The sequence below is a fragment of the Psammomys obesus genome, unplaced genomic scaffold (assembly GCF_907164565.1).
Source record: "Psammomys obesus unplaced genomic scaffold, mPsaObe1.curated_primary_1811, whole genome shotgun sequence".
NCBI lineage: Eukaryota > Metazoa > Chordata > Mammalia > Rodentia > Muridae > Psammomys > Psammomys obesus.
The window spans coordinates 9437759-9452857 of record NW_026590677.1 but is presented as its reverse complement, the minus strand read 5'-3'; the positions used below and the strand labels follow the sequence as shown (position 1 = coordinate 9452857).

At 41.6% G+C, this 15099-nt stretch overlaps 1 protein-coding gene across 1 annotated transcript; it reads right to left on the bottom strand.

Moving 5' to 3' along the window:
* Positions 1–687: 687 nt before the first annotated feature.
* Positions 688–3543, bottom strand: LOC129677661 (melanoma antigen preferentially expressed in tumors-like). The gene is made up of 3 exons (XM_055608304.1): positions 3254–3543; positions 1886–2467; positions 688–967 (listed from the first exon to the last, which is right to left on the bottom strand). The coding sequence occupies exons 1-3, from the start codon at positions 3541–3543 to the stop codon at positions 688–690; spliced, it is 1152 nt and encodes a 383-aa protein (XP_055464279.1).
* Between the last annotated feature and the right edge of the window lie 11556 nt (positions 3544–15099).

Sequence of the window (15099 nt, the reverse complement as noted above, 5' to 3'; positions counted from 1 at the left end):
AAATATAAGGGGACTAAGTTTAAAAAAAAAAAAAAGATTGTGTGTATGTGTGTGTACACCTCCTGTGTGGAGGCTAGAGGCTGTCACTGGTATGTCTTCTTTAACCACTTCTTTACGTATTTTCTGAGACAGGATCTCATCCTGAATCTGTAGCTGCCCATTTTTGCTGGACTGCCTAGCAAGTGAGTTTATCTGTCAGCCCTGGAGATTCAGGCACACACTGACTGCTATGAGAGAATAATTGGAGGGAACAGAATGGGGTATGTATTGGCTCCAAACACATTTTATCCATGTGCAAATATAAAATAAAAACGTGAAAACAATGACAAAGGAACAAATAAGAAATGTGTCGGTATCAAAGACAAAAACTACAGAATATTTAAGCCCAAGAACTGATTTGCCACTGTTGGTAATTTAGAATTGGTCAAAACCTCTTTGTATAAAGTAGTGTGTAAATTCTTATGAGCAGAACTGAGAGCTGCCTTCATGGAGAGAAAAGTGGAGAGAGCTCTGGAAAGTATGTGTGTAAAAATAACCTAACTTGCCAAGGTCAGAGGGCCTCTCTTGTATCCTGGGTTGAGGGTGAATGTTTTGTTTTGTTTTGTTTAAGACTGGGCCATTTCAGATTTCAGTTAGGCAAAGTTATTTTTTAAAAAAACTTTTTATTGATTCTTTGTGAGTTTCACATCATTCCTTGTGAGTTTCCCACTCATCTCGCATTCCCCCCTTATACATCCTTGCAGAATCACTTATGAAGCAATTATTTAGCTCTAGATATAGAAGCATACCAGAGAGATTTACCAGAAGAGTGCAAATGGGCTCCAAATCATTCCAATACATTGTGTTGTTACTAAGATTCAAAAGCTTTAGGTGGGTGGCCTGAGGACTCTGAGACAGAAATTGGTAGTCTCTGGATGAGAGATTACAGAATGGCAGACACAAGAAATCCAAGCCAGGTGGTACAAATCTGTAGGGAGGAAAAATAACAACAAAGAGCTTCTGAACAATGAAAACTCAATGAGAAAAACTATACCTTTAGAAGAAACTAATTTTCACTGTATGATACTTGAGTATCAATGTGTCAGTGTGTGCTTTAATTCACTTAATAGTTTTGTGACTCTGAGAAAGTTAGTTTTCTTTTCTTTTTCCCATTGTTTTTGAGACAAAATATTACTATGTATCTCAGGCTATCCTGGAACTATGTAGACCAGGCTAGCCTTAAACTCACAGAATCTACATGCCTTTGCCTTCCAAATGATGAGATTAAAAGTACATGCCACCACATCCAGCTGACAGTTTAGTTTTCAACACTAAGATACAATTTCTTTTCATCTAAAGAATGTGTACAGTATGGTAGAATAGATAATTCTAAGAAATATTAAGAGAAAAGCGTTAACCCACTCATAACTTTAAATATTATGCACTGTAGATTTTAGTTCACCTTCTTAATAGGGAGAAATAAAAAAGAGCAGGCAACTGAAATTCCCTTTGGACAGTCCCCAAATAACGACCTCTACTATCATGGCCTCTATCTTGGAGAGTATAGATTATCAAAGTGATCTGATATTATGAGTTATGGACATCTATAACCATGTGCTTCAGGGCTATAGCAAAAATGTTTTCCCCTATCTCAGTTCCTCCTCCTCCTCCTGATATCTGCAGGGCTAGAATATTTTCACCCTTGTATTTCTGCACTTATTGTAGTATCTGTACATTGCTGGATGCATAATTTGTGTACTCCTGTCTTTCTTCAGTTTCAAATTCCCAGAAGTGATGAAATGGAATGCATAAAATATTATGAGGAGCTTAGGAATACCCAAGAAGGTTTTCTCTTCTGTCTCAATAGGCTACTGAGGGAACCCAGGGACCTACTGCAGACTATTACTTGAGCACTTTTTCCAGATGATTTTTAAGGTAGAATGAAGCCAAGTTGAGTTCCTTGAGGTTTTCCATTTGATGCAAGTGACTGAGGAAATTTTTAAAGTCTTTCTTCCTCAAAGATCGAAAAAAGACTTTAAACAGACTAAGGCTTTGTAGGTGGGCCATCTGAGACAGGATACAGTTGATATCACTCAGGAATCCCTTAACAACAGAAAACTGATCAACATACTTGAGATCAAGAAATTTCAGGGTACATTTGTAGTTACACAATTTATCAACATGCAGATCTCGACAGCACACATGCAAAGACCCTGAACTCTCCTCAACTTTACCCATAAGCAAATCCAAAAATTCCTTTTGCAGTAAGGAGCCATCGAGGAAAAGTTCCACTAGTAATTCCACAGGCCTCAGTGACTGAGTCTCAAATCCTGAATTTCCTAAACGAAGATGTCCTTCTATTTTAGTGATAGAGTGGTCAGAATAAGCACAAGAATGAAAACATAAAGGTGATTTGGTGCTGACTTCACGACATGTGATCCTAGAGTAGGTGACTTGTCTCAAATCTAGGATCCTCAATTTAGGTCTCCTATAAGGAAAAGAGCAGATAGAATATATGAGAAATAGCAAATGATAATTAAACCCAGTAGGATCAATGATGACATATAAGAACAAATCCAGCCCCATCAGGACTGCCTGTATCCTCTTTCTCTGTGGCCTGGTAAGGCTGCATTACCAGGAGCATGTGATCAAAGAGCAGGCAGCTGAGTTCGTGACAGAGGCAGCCCCTGCTTCCCTTACTTTGGCTCCTGCATGGAGACTGAGCTGTCATTTGCAGATAAGGGGGAAGAGGGAGGGAGGTGGGACTGGGAGAAGTTGTGGGAGAGGGCTTCAATCAGGATATATAATGGAGACTGAGTTGTCAATTGACGATAGGGAAGAAGAGGGAGGGATGGTGGGACAGGGAGGAGTTGTGGGAGGGGGCTTCAATCAGGACATATAATGAATAAATTGTGAAAAAGATATAAAAAAATTAATAAATGTGAATTTAAAATGAAATAGAACAAATCATTTTAGCCATAGCTGGCATTCCTTATACTAAATACCAACAATTATTTCACATGAAAATTCAACCTCCTTTACCCCATCCTTTTACATCTTAAATCGTCTTCAGTCTTAAAGCTCTGCTTTTTCTTTTAAGAAATAAAACACATCAAAAATATGGCCCCAATAACATAGATTTCATAACAAAATGTGTTGGGCCAACATGCTCTCACATAAATCTTCAGCATGCACTTGTTACTACTTCTGGAGAGAGTAGTAGGCTATGGCATAACTTCCTGAATCTTATCATGTCTCTACTATACAACCTTACCTAGGAGAGGAGTTCTGTGCAGGACATACTGGAAGATTCTCAATCATGGCTTTCAGGAGTTCATGGTGAGCCTCCTGAATACTTAGGGATCCAATATGGAGACAGTAAAAGGGCCAAACTTTTACCATTGCACTCAATATATTCCTATGCCTACCCTTGAAGGCAGCAATGAACAATGGAACAAAAAGCTCTCTTGGAATGTCCTCCAGAGCTTGGATTGCTGCAGACTCATTGCTCAGCAGACTCTGCACAGCAAGATCCAACAGTTTATTCGGGACTGCTGCATCCATCGTTGTGAGCCTGTATCAGGAGGAGAAACATTGAGAAGTTCTGGGAAAACACAGTCTCTTCTTTGACACCAGTGATAGCAAAGTAGAAAATATTTAAAGAATAAATGGTGCATCTGATGGCCACTTCTAGATACCTCCACTACAGACCCATGTTAGAAATTAACTTGTGAGTGTGAATGGTGTGTGTACATGCGTGTGTGAGTTACTATTTACTTCCTCTTGGAGAGTGTCTACTCCATCACATGTATATATAAATATATGTATATGGTAAAACACTATTATAATTGGGTAGAGAGCAGGCAGAAAATTATTTTGGTCACATAGCTCCATGGATCCCAGTATTTTCCCTCTGTAATATACAAGCCATAATGAAAGAAAAGGTAAATCTACACAAAAATAACACAGTATAAAATATTAAAACATCAAATCAATTGTGATCAAAGAGAAAACAAATGATGTTGTAGCCCATGAATTGTCATATTCTATCACTACATTTGTGACAGATACATGCACACCCTACCTGCACAAGATACACATCAAAGAAGATGGTTAAGTACTAAAAGTTGACCTCAAGCATATTCAGAAAAACTAATCATAAATTAATTGTAAGAATGAAAAATAAAAGTCAGAAGAAAAATAAAAGTCAGAAGAAAGTCAGAAGAATGGGGTATAGTTTAGGGCAAAGACTTAAAAAAGCTGTTCAACTTAATCCTGTATGTTGTCTCACACATGGAAAGCAAATATTCAATTTGATAATGGAATACTGACCGCTAGGCTCTGGGGTTAGTGCCAGTGCTTGAGGTGCAAAAGCACAGTTGGGAATGATTCATGTAAGTGAGAAGCTGGAATGGCCATCTCACAATGAATCTCATTAAGATGTGTTATGGGGGAGGGGCTGGAGAAATGGCTCAGTGGTTAAGAGCACTGACTGCTCTTCTAGAGGAGCTGGGTTTAATTCCCAGAGCTCACCTTGCAGCTTCCATTTGTGTGTAAGTCCTAGAATCCAACACTCTCAAGTACACATAGAGAAAAAAAACAGTAAAAATTAAAAACGATGTATTATGAATATGTATTACAAAGAATACATATCAAATGAGTATCAAATAAGCAATATGGAAGGTATAAAATGCAGTCTTTAAACACACAGACTCAGGGAAAGAATAAATTGATCTCAACGGGAGAAGCACTCAACAATATGTGCTGGGGAAAAATGGGGTAGGAATTAAGAATATTCTAACTTATAGTATCCCCTCTTTTAGTTATTTTTATGTGTGTGGATTTTTGCCTGCTTGTAGGTCTGTTTAGCACAATTTGTATAGCACAATCTGTATTGCACAACTCCTATGAGAATTTGTACAATTCCCATAGGAGCCATAAAGGGGCAGGCCATAACCTAGAACTGAAGTTATAGGTGCTTTACAAGGACTGGGAACTGAAGCCATGCCCTCTGGAAGATCCCAGTGCTCTTAACTGCAGAGCCATCTCTTCAGCCCACCACCTTTTTTAAGAACTAATGTCCATTGGTGTTAACCGATTTCTATTTGGAGGTTCTCTGACCTATTTCATTGGGTTATTTGTCTGTTTTTGTAGCAGTGATGAAAGGAGAGACTTCCTCAACACCACAGTAACCATACAGGTCCATATACCTGAGGTGAACTGTGACAATTCCTGAAAAGCACCACCATTCAGTTGACCGTATTCAAAAAGCTAAGGAGGTCTCCTTCAGAACCCCACCAAGGGGATTCTCCCACCCAAGGACTCCAGAAGCCACCAGAAACTAACAGCCAACACCTGAGAAAGACAGATGGGAAAAGGCCAGTGTAAAAGCACAGCCAACAAAAGACAAAACAGTATGGCATTCCCAGAACCCAGGTATCCAGGGGCAAATAACCCTGGTCACCCTAACATAAGTGAAATTCAAGAAGATGACCTTACATCTATGCTTATGAAGAGGTTAAGGGAGGAAAAAAATTAAAATGTGTAAAGAATCAGAGGAAGATAAAATCAAATAGACTATGGCCATTTGTAAAGAAATACAGGAAGATACAGCCAGTTTGCGTCTTTCAGAGAGGAAATAATTAAATCACTGAAAGAAATAAAAGAAACAGCGAAATGTTCAAACAGGTGAAGGAATTGAAGGAAAAACAGGAAAATACAGTCAGACAGGTGAAGGAAATCAACAAAATGGTTCAAGATATGAAGATAGAATTGGAAAAATTAAAGAAAACACAAACGGAGGAAATCATGGAGAGGGGAAGAAAAGAGGAACTACAGAGGTAAGCACAACCAACATACTACAAGAGACAGAAGAAAGAATCTCAGGTGTGGAAGATACAATGGAAGAAGTCGATGTATCCATCAAAGAAAATAATAAATCTAAAAAATTCCTGACACAAACTACACAAGAAATCCAAGACAACATGAAAAGACAAATCCTAAGAATAATAGGAAGAGAGGAAAAAGAAGATTCCTGTCTCCAAGGCCCAGAAAATATTTTTCAACAAAATCATAGAAGAAAATTTCCCCAACTTAAAGGAGAGGCCTATAAGCATACAAAAGGCCTACAGAACACCTAATAAATTGGGCCAGAAAAGAAAATCCTCCTGGCACATAATAATCAAAACAGTAAGTATACAAAACAAAACAAAACAAAAAATACTAAAAGCTGCAAGGGAAAAAGGCCAAGTAACATAAAATGGCAAACCCATCAGAATCACACCTGACTTCTCAACAGAGACTATGAAAGCCAGAAAGGCCTGGACAGATATCATGCAGAACCTTAGAGAACACAGATGTCAGCCCAGGCTACTATACCCAGCAAAACTCTCAGTCCTCATAGACAAAGAAACCAACATTTTCAAAGACACAAACAAATTTAAATAATACCTATACACAAATCCAGTGTTATTGAAGAAGGAAAAATACAACCCAAGAAGACTAACTACTTCCAAGAAAACACAGGAAATAAATAACCTGACTATAGCAAAACAAAAAGAAGCCAAGCACACAAACACTCCACCACAGCCAACATCAAAATTAAAGGATCTAACAGCCACTGGTCATTAATCTCTCTCAACATCAATGGACTCAACTCTCCAATAAAAAGACACAGACTAGCAGAATGGATGTGTACACAAGACCAAACAATCTGTTGCATACAAGAAACACAACTAAGTCACAAAGATAGACACTACCTGAGGATAAAGGGCCGGAAGACGGTTTTCTAAACAAATGGACCCTGGAAGCAAACAGGAGTAGCCATTCTAATATCTAATAAAAGAGACATTCAACTAAAATTAATAAAAAGAGATGGGGGAGGACACTTCATACTCATCAAGGGAAAATTCCACCAGGAAGACATCACAATCCTGAACATCTATGCCCCAAATACAAAGACACCCACACTTGTAAAAGAAACATTAATTAAACTAAAACCACTTATAGATCCTCACACATCAATAGTGGGAGACTACAACACTCCACTCTCAACAAGGGACAGTTAAAATAAAAAGCAAAACAAAACAGAACAAAAAAAAAACAACAACAGAAATGAAACAAAGAAACAATAACTCTAACAGAGATCATTAATAAAATGAACCTAACAGACATCTACAGAACCTGTCACTCAAACACAAAAGGATTTACCTTCTTCTCAGCACCTCATGGAACCTTTTCCAAAATAGACCAAATAGTTGGTCACAAGTCAAGCCTCATCAGATACAAGAAGATTGAAACAATCCCTTGTATTCTCTCTGATCACATGGACTTGAAGCTGGACCTCAACAACAACAGAAATAGCAAAAAGCCTACACACACATGGAAAGTGAACAACTCACTACTCAATCACTCTTATGAACATTGATGCAAAAATACTCAGTAAAATACTGGCAAACCGAATCCAAGAACACATAAAAGATATCATCCACCATGACCAAGTATGCTTCATCCTAGGCATGCAAGGGTGGTTCAGAATATGAAAATCCATCAATGTAATCCACCATATAAAGGTGGATATATATAAAGAAACTGAAGGAGAAAAACCACATGATCATCTCCTTAGATGCCAAAAAAGCATTTGACAAAATCCAACACCCATTCATGTTTAAAGTATTGGAGAGATCAGGGATACAAGGCACATACCTAAACATAGTAAAGGCAATATACAGCAAGTCTATAGCCAACATCAAACTAGAGAGTAACTTAAATCAATCCCACAGAAATCAGGGACAAGGCAAGGCTGCCCACTCTCTCCATATCTCTTCGACATAGTACTTGAAGTCTTAGCTAGAGCAATAAGACAACTAAAGGAGATCAAGGGAATACAAATTGGAATGGAAGAGGTCGAAGTTTCACTATTCGCAGATGATACGAGAGTATATATAATCGACCCCAAAAATTCAACCAGAGAACATCTTCAGCTGATAAACACCTTCAGCATAGTGGCTGGATACAAAATTAACTAAAAAAAAAAATCAGAAGCCCTCTTGTATACCAAAGACAAAAGGGCTGAGAAAGAAATTAGGGAAACACTTTTCACAATAGCCACTAATAACATAAAGTACTTTTGACTCTAACCAAGCAAGTGAAAGACCTGTATGAGAAAAACTTCAAGTCTCTGAAGAAAGAAATTGAAGAAGATATCAGGAGATGGAAAGATCTCCTGTGCTCATGGATCAGTAGGATTTAACATAGTGAAAATGACCATTCTGCCAAAAGCAATCTACAGATTCAATGCAATTCTCATCAAAATACCAACACAATTCTTCATAGAACTTGAGAGAAAAATTATCAACTTCATATGGAGAAACAAAAAACCCAGAATTTCCAAAATGATCCTGTACAACAACAGATCATCTGAAGGCATCTCCATTCCTGATCTCAAGCTGTACTACAGAGTAATAGTAGTAAAAATGGCACAATATTGGCATAGAAATAGAATAGTGGATCAATGGAACCGAAGAAAACACCCAAAAATAAACCCACATACCTATGGATATTTGATGTTTGACAAAGAATCCAAAAACCATTCAGTGGAAAAAAGACAGCATTCAACAAATGGTGCTGGTCCAACTGAGTGTCTACATGCAGACAAAGGAAAATAGAACCATACTTATCACCCTGCACAAAACTAAAGTCCAAGTGGATCAAAGACCTCAACATAAAACCAGACACATTAAATCGGCTAGAAAAAAAAGTGGGTAAGACATTAGAACTCATTGGCACAGGAGACAACTTCCTGAACAGAACACCAACAGCACAGGCTCTAAGAGCAATAATCAATAAATGGAACCTCATGAAACTGAAAAGCTTCTGTAAAGCAAAAGACATAGTCATCAAAACAAAACGACAGCCTACAGACTGGGAAAGGATCTTCACCAACCCTATATCTGACGGATGGCTGATATCCAGAATATATAAAGAACTAAAGAAGTTATACTTCTAAGTATAAACAATTAAAAACCACACATAGGTAGAATAAAAATGGTCTGCTATAGCCATACAAATGTGCCTAATGCAAGTGTGAAAATAAACAATGAAAATCTCTTAAGAAATGTCAGGGACCAAATATATCTGGGCACAGGGTCTTTTCTGAGACTGACATTCAACCAAGGACCATGTATGGATATAACCTAGAACCTCTGCTCAGATGTAGCCTGTGGTAGCTCAGTAACCAATTGGTTTCCCATAGTGAGGGGAACAAGGACTATTTCTAACAGGAACTCAATGACTGACTCTTTGACCTCCCCACCTCCCAAGGGAGGAGCAGTCCTGTTAGGCCACAGTGGAGGGCTTTGCAGCCAGTCCTGAAGATACCTGATAAAACAGGATCAGATGAATAGGGAGGAGGTCCCCCCCATCAGTGGACTTGGAAAGGGGCACGGTGGAGATGAGGGAAGGAGGGTGGAATTGGGAGGGAATGAGGGAGTGGATACGGCTGGGATACAGAGTTAATAAAATGTAACTGATAAGAAAAAAAATTAAAAAAAAAAAAGAAATGTCAGGGAGGCAAATGTCATGAAATGCTGATAACTTGGAACACCCAGTTCTAAATAAGATATCTCCATCAAATCTTTACCCTCAGGGCTCAGGGAACTCTCCCGAAGAGGTTGCAGAAAGACGGTAAGATCCACTAGGGATGAAGACACTAAAGAAATAAGCTGTACATGACAGGATGCATGCTCAAATGGAGACAAGCTTATCTGGATAGAAGAGGCTCAGCTGGATATGATAGTTTCAGTTGAACATGACAGGCTCAGCTGGAGACAGGTTCAGCTGGACAAGAGAAGCTTAGCTGAAAATGACATGCTCAGCTGGACATAACAGGTTCAGATGGACATGACAGGATCAGATGGACATGACATGCTCCAGGCTCAGCTGGAGACAGGCTCAGCTAGACATGACAGGGTCAGATGGAGACTGGCTCTGCTGGAGATGACAGGCTCAGATAGACTTAACAGTCTTAGCTCTACATGACAGGCTCAGCTGAACATGACAGACTATGCTGGAGACAGGCTATTATGTACATAACTGGCTTAGGTGGACTTGACAGGCTTAGTAGGACATGAAAGGCTCAGCTTGACAGGACAGGGGCAGCTGGACATGACAGGGTCAGCTGGAGACAGTTTCAGCTGCACATGATAGGCTCAACTGGACATGACAAGCTCAGCTGGATATAACAGGCTTAGCTGGATATGACTTGCTCTTCTGAAAATGACATGCTTAGCTAGGCATGACCAGCTCATTGGACATGACAGGCTCATCTGGATTCAGACTCAGATAGACCTGAGAGGCTCACGTTGACATGACAGACTCAGCTGAAGACAGGCTCAACTAGACATGACAGTCTCAGCTTGACATTACAGGCTCAGCTGGTGTCAGATTCAGCTGGAGATGACTGGTTCACCTGGACATAAAAGGCTCAGCTGGACATGACAGACTCAGCTGAACATGACAGGCTCAGCTGTACAATACAGTCTCACCTGGTGAGACAGTCTCTGGTGGACATGAAAAGATGAGCTGGACATGCCACTCTCAGCCAGACATGACAGCCTCGTCTGGACATGACAGGGATCAGTTGGATATGACAGTCTCGTGTGGAGAAAGGCTCAGCTAGAGACAGACTCTGCTGGACATGACCATCTCACTGGAGTCAGGCTCAGCTGGACATGACAGGTTCAGCAAGACTTGAAAGGCTCATCTGGAGACAGGGCCAGCTGGAGATGAGGTTCAGTTGCACATGACATGCTCAGCTGGACATGAGATTCTCAGCTTTACATGACAGTCTAAGTTGGACATGACAGTCTCTGTTGGACATTACAGGCTGTTGGATATGACATGTTCAGCTTGACATGACAGGCACAGCTTATACAAAAGGTACATCTCAACACCGCAGCCTTAGCTATATATGGCTCAGTTTGAGAGAGGTTCATTTGTACTTGCCAGGCTCAGCACTTTATGAAAGACTCAGTTGGACATGAGAGGCTCAACTGGAGATGTCAGGCTCAGGTAGACATGACAGGCTCAGTTCGAAATAACAGATATGACTGGCTCAGCTGGTCAGGATACCCTCAGCTTGACATAACAGACTCAGGTGTACATGACAGGCTCAGCTAGACATGACAGGCTATTCTGCAGACAGGATCAGCTGGACATGACAGGCTCAGCTGGACAAGGCAGGCTTAGCTGGAGACATGATCAGCTCTACATGACAGGCTCAACTGCACAGAACAGAGGCAGCTGGACATTATATGATCAATTGGATGTGACAGGCTAACCTAGACATGACAGGGTGAGCTGTAGTTAAGATACTCATTTGGACTTGACAGTCTCAGTTGGACATGACAGGCTCAGCTGGAGACAGGCTCAGATGGATATGACAGGCTCAGCTCGAAATGACAGTCTTATCTGGAGACAGGCTCAAATGAAGACAGGCTCAGCTAGAGACAGGCTAACCTGGAAATGACAGGCTCATCTGGAGTCCGGCACAACAGGATATGACAGGCTCATATAAAGACAAGCTCAGCTGGCTATACAGGCTCAGCAGGACCTGGCAGTCTCAGCTGGATGTGAGAAGCTCAGTAGGATAGGAGAGCCTTAGCTAGATCTCACAGCCTCAGCTGGAAAAGTCAGGTACGGCTGGACATGACATGCTCAGTTGGATGTGACAGGCTAATCTGAACATGACAGGGTCAGCTGGACTTGAGATTCTCATCTGGACTTGACAGGCTCAGCTGGAGATCGGCTCTCCTGTCCAGCTGAACCTATCATGTGCATCTCAGTCTGTCACATATTACTGATCCTGTCATGTCCCACTGAGCCTCTATTGTCCATCTTAGCTTGTCATGTCCAGGAGATCTTGTCTCTAGGTGAGCTTCTCATGAACAGCTGAGCCTGTCTCCAGCTGAGCTTGTCGTGTCTAGCTGATCCTGTCTCTAGGTGAGCCTTTCATGTCCAGCTGAGCCTGTATATCTACCTCAACTTGTCTTCAGGTAAGCCTGTCATATACTGCTGAGTCTACCTTCAGATGAACTTGTCATGTCCAGCTTAGCCTGTCTCTAGTTGAGCCTGTCTCCAGATGATCCTGTCTCCAGCTGAGCCTGTCCTGTTCAGCTGAGCCTGTTATATCCAGCTGAGCCTGTCATGTTTAACTGAGGCTTTCATGTCCACTTGAGTCTGTCATGACCAGCTTAGAGTATCATGGCCAGCTGAGCCAGTCATATCCATCTGAACCTGTTATTTCAAACTGAGTCTGTCATGTCTATCTGAGCCTGTCACATCAAGGTGAGATTGTCTCCAGCTGAGACTGTCATGTCCAGCTGAGCATATCATGTTCAGGTGAACCTATCATGCCCAGCTAAGCATGTCTCCAGCTGAGTTTGTCTTCAGTTGAGCCTATCATGTCCAGCTAATCCTATATCCAGCTGAGCTTGTCATGTCTGGCTGATCCTGTCTCTAGGCTAGCCTGTCATGTGCAGTTCAGCTTTTGTATTCAGCTGAGCCTGTCTCCAGTTGAGCCTGTCTTCAACTGAGCCTGTCTTCAGATGTACCTGTCATGTCCAGCTGAGCCTGTCATGTCCAACTGAGCCAGACTCCAGCTTAATCAGTCATATCCAAATGAGCCAGGGTCCAGCTGAGTCGGTCATGTCCAACTGATCTCATCATGTCTCCCAGATCCTGTCTCTAGCTGAACCTGTAATGTCCAGCAAGCCTGTCTCTAGGTTAGCTTGTTTCCAACTGAGGCTGTCATGTCCCACTGAACCTGTCTCTATCTGACCTTGTCATGTCTAGCTGATCCTGTCTTTATGCAAGCCTGTCATGTGCAGCTGAGCCTGTATATCCAGCTCAGCCTGTCTTTAGGTGAGCCTGTCATATCCTACTGAGCCTACCTCCAGATAAGCCTGTCATGTCTATCTTAGCCTATCTCTAGCTGAGCCTGTCTTTAGATGAGCCTGTCTCCAAATAAGCCTGTCATGTCCAGCTGAGCCTCTCATGTCCAGCTTATCCTGTCATGTCGAGCTGAGCCTTCATGTCCAGCTGAATGTATCATGTCCAGCTGAACCTGTCATTTCCACCTGAGTCAGTCTCCAGCTGAGCATTTCATGTCCAACTTAGCCTGTTGTGTCTAGCTGAGCCGGTTTCCAGCTGAACCTGCCATGTCCAGCTGAGACTGTCAAGTTCAGCTGAGCCAATCATTTCGAGCTGAGCCTGACATGTGACTCTGTCTCCTGCCTCTGCACTCACCCTGGAACACCTGACATGCGATGTCAACTATGGCGCTGCTTCCAAGCTTGCAGCTGACACTCCTTGATAAACCCGAATTTACTGAGGAGGATGCCTGCATTTGCATATTCAGGTGCTAGTGCCTGGTGCACCTGCACATCCAGGTGACACCTGGTGCCTGTTTTCTCTGATGTGAGAGTTCATGGCAACCTGCCCTCCAGGTGAGGCACACTGATGAATACGCATCCAGACACTGGACTGCTGCACCTGCACAAGGATGCAGTCCCCCTGAATTCTGAATTTCTAGTTGGGTTTCTTGTGCCCTTGGACCCCTGTGTTACCTGAGTTAAGATTGCCTCCCCTGCACTTCTAGGTGAGTGTCTTTGCTTAACCTGAACTCCCCTCCTACACTCTCTGGAAAAGATGACCCAGCAGATGAACAAATATTCATAGACATTTGTAACAGATACAAACAGAAGGTATCCCTGTTACTTCCTGTTTGAAATTTAACTCTCCTTTACTGCAATTAAATTACAGTATTGTTTTTTTTTGTTTTTGTTTTTCTTTTATCTATTCCATTTCCCATGGATCCTTTTCTTGTCAAGATCCCAATTTCTATTTCATATTGGTTCTGCATAGAGAACTTTTTCAGAATTTCTTGGAGAGGGCTCTTCCGGTGTTCTAGTTTGCTTTTTGTTGCTGTGATGAGACGCAGACCAAAAACAGCTTGAAGAGGAAGATGGTTCGTGCATCTAATACACCCATTTCACAAGTCTTCATTGAGGGAGGTCAGGGCAGGACTCAAGGAGGGAAACTGGAGGAGGGAAGTAAAGAAAGAAGATCTAGTAGGGCTGCTTACCAGCTTTCTGATGGCTTCTCCATTCAGCTACATAGTTTATACAGCTCACAACCACCCACCCAGTGATGGAACCATTCACAGTGGGGTGGATCCTGCAGATGAACCAGTAAACAAGATCATTTCTCACAGATGTGGCTGCATGGCAGTCTGATCTGGGCAACTTCACAGTGAGACTCCCCCACAGGACTCTGGCCTATGATAAATCCATAGTTGTAGCTAAGACACCTGTTAAAGATTTCTCCCAACTTTTTACTTGAGAAAGTGTCACTCTCCATATATACATGCACACGCAACTTGTGCATACACTTAAGGGTACCTGTAATTATACTTGTGTATCTTTTTGCCTGTAGAGGGTTTGATGAGATGTCATAGGAAATTCTTATCTTGGAAGTGATTTTAGGCATAATTGCAAGATAATAAACGCTCTAGCTATCCCCATCCTATCAGAATTCAGGCCATGTGTCTTGTAGCTCTCTCTCTCTCTCTCTCTCTCTCTCTCTGTGTGTGTGTGTGTGTGTGTGTGTGTGTGTGTGACAGAGAGTTAGTAGGGAAACACATTGTGTTTTTGTAGCCCCTTCCTTATGCTCCCGCAGGATATGTCTATGATGCCTAGGAAACATGACAGGGCTGTTGCATTCCTTAATGCACAACATGCACAGCTGACTACATGAACTCAAGCTGGGCAGCTTTCTAACCATGAGGAAGGAGGGACTCTTTACACCCATCACTAACCGAGGAGCAATTAGCAGTTGATGATTGCTGGGGGAGGCAGAGGTACCTTTCGGGTGTAGCCTCTGGTAAGCTGCCTATGGTCCAGGGGACAGCCTTCAACTCATTGGAATTTGTGCAGCACCAATAGGACTCAGTGGATTGTAAAAGTAAGGAAAAAGAAGACAGGAGATTTGGAGAGAATTGTTGGCAATGTGGTTGATTGGAAGGGGTCTAAAAGGGAGTAAAGGGTAGATATGACCAAAGTG

Bases quoted from the DNA above. Each gene is read 5' to 3' on its own strand.
- LOC129677661 (XM_055608304.1), bottom strand. From the start codon at position 3,543: ATGGATGCAGCAGTCCCGAATAAACTGTTGGATCTTGCTGTGCAGAGT. The intron at 2,468-3,253 runs GTAAGGTTGTAT...TTTTCCTTATAG, and splicing joins GCACAGAACTCCTCTCCTAG to GAGACCTAAATTGAGGATCC. The intron at 968-1,885 runs GTAATAGTCTGC...TCCTCCCTACAG, and splicing joins CATCTGGAAAAAGTGCTCAA to ATTTGTACCACCTGGCTTGG.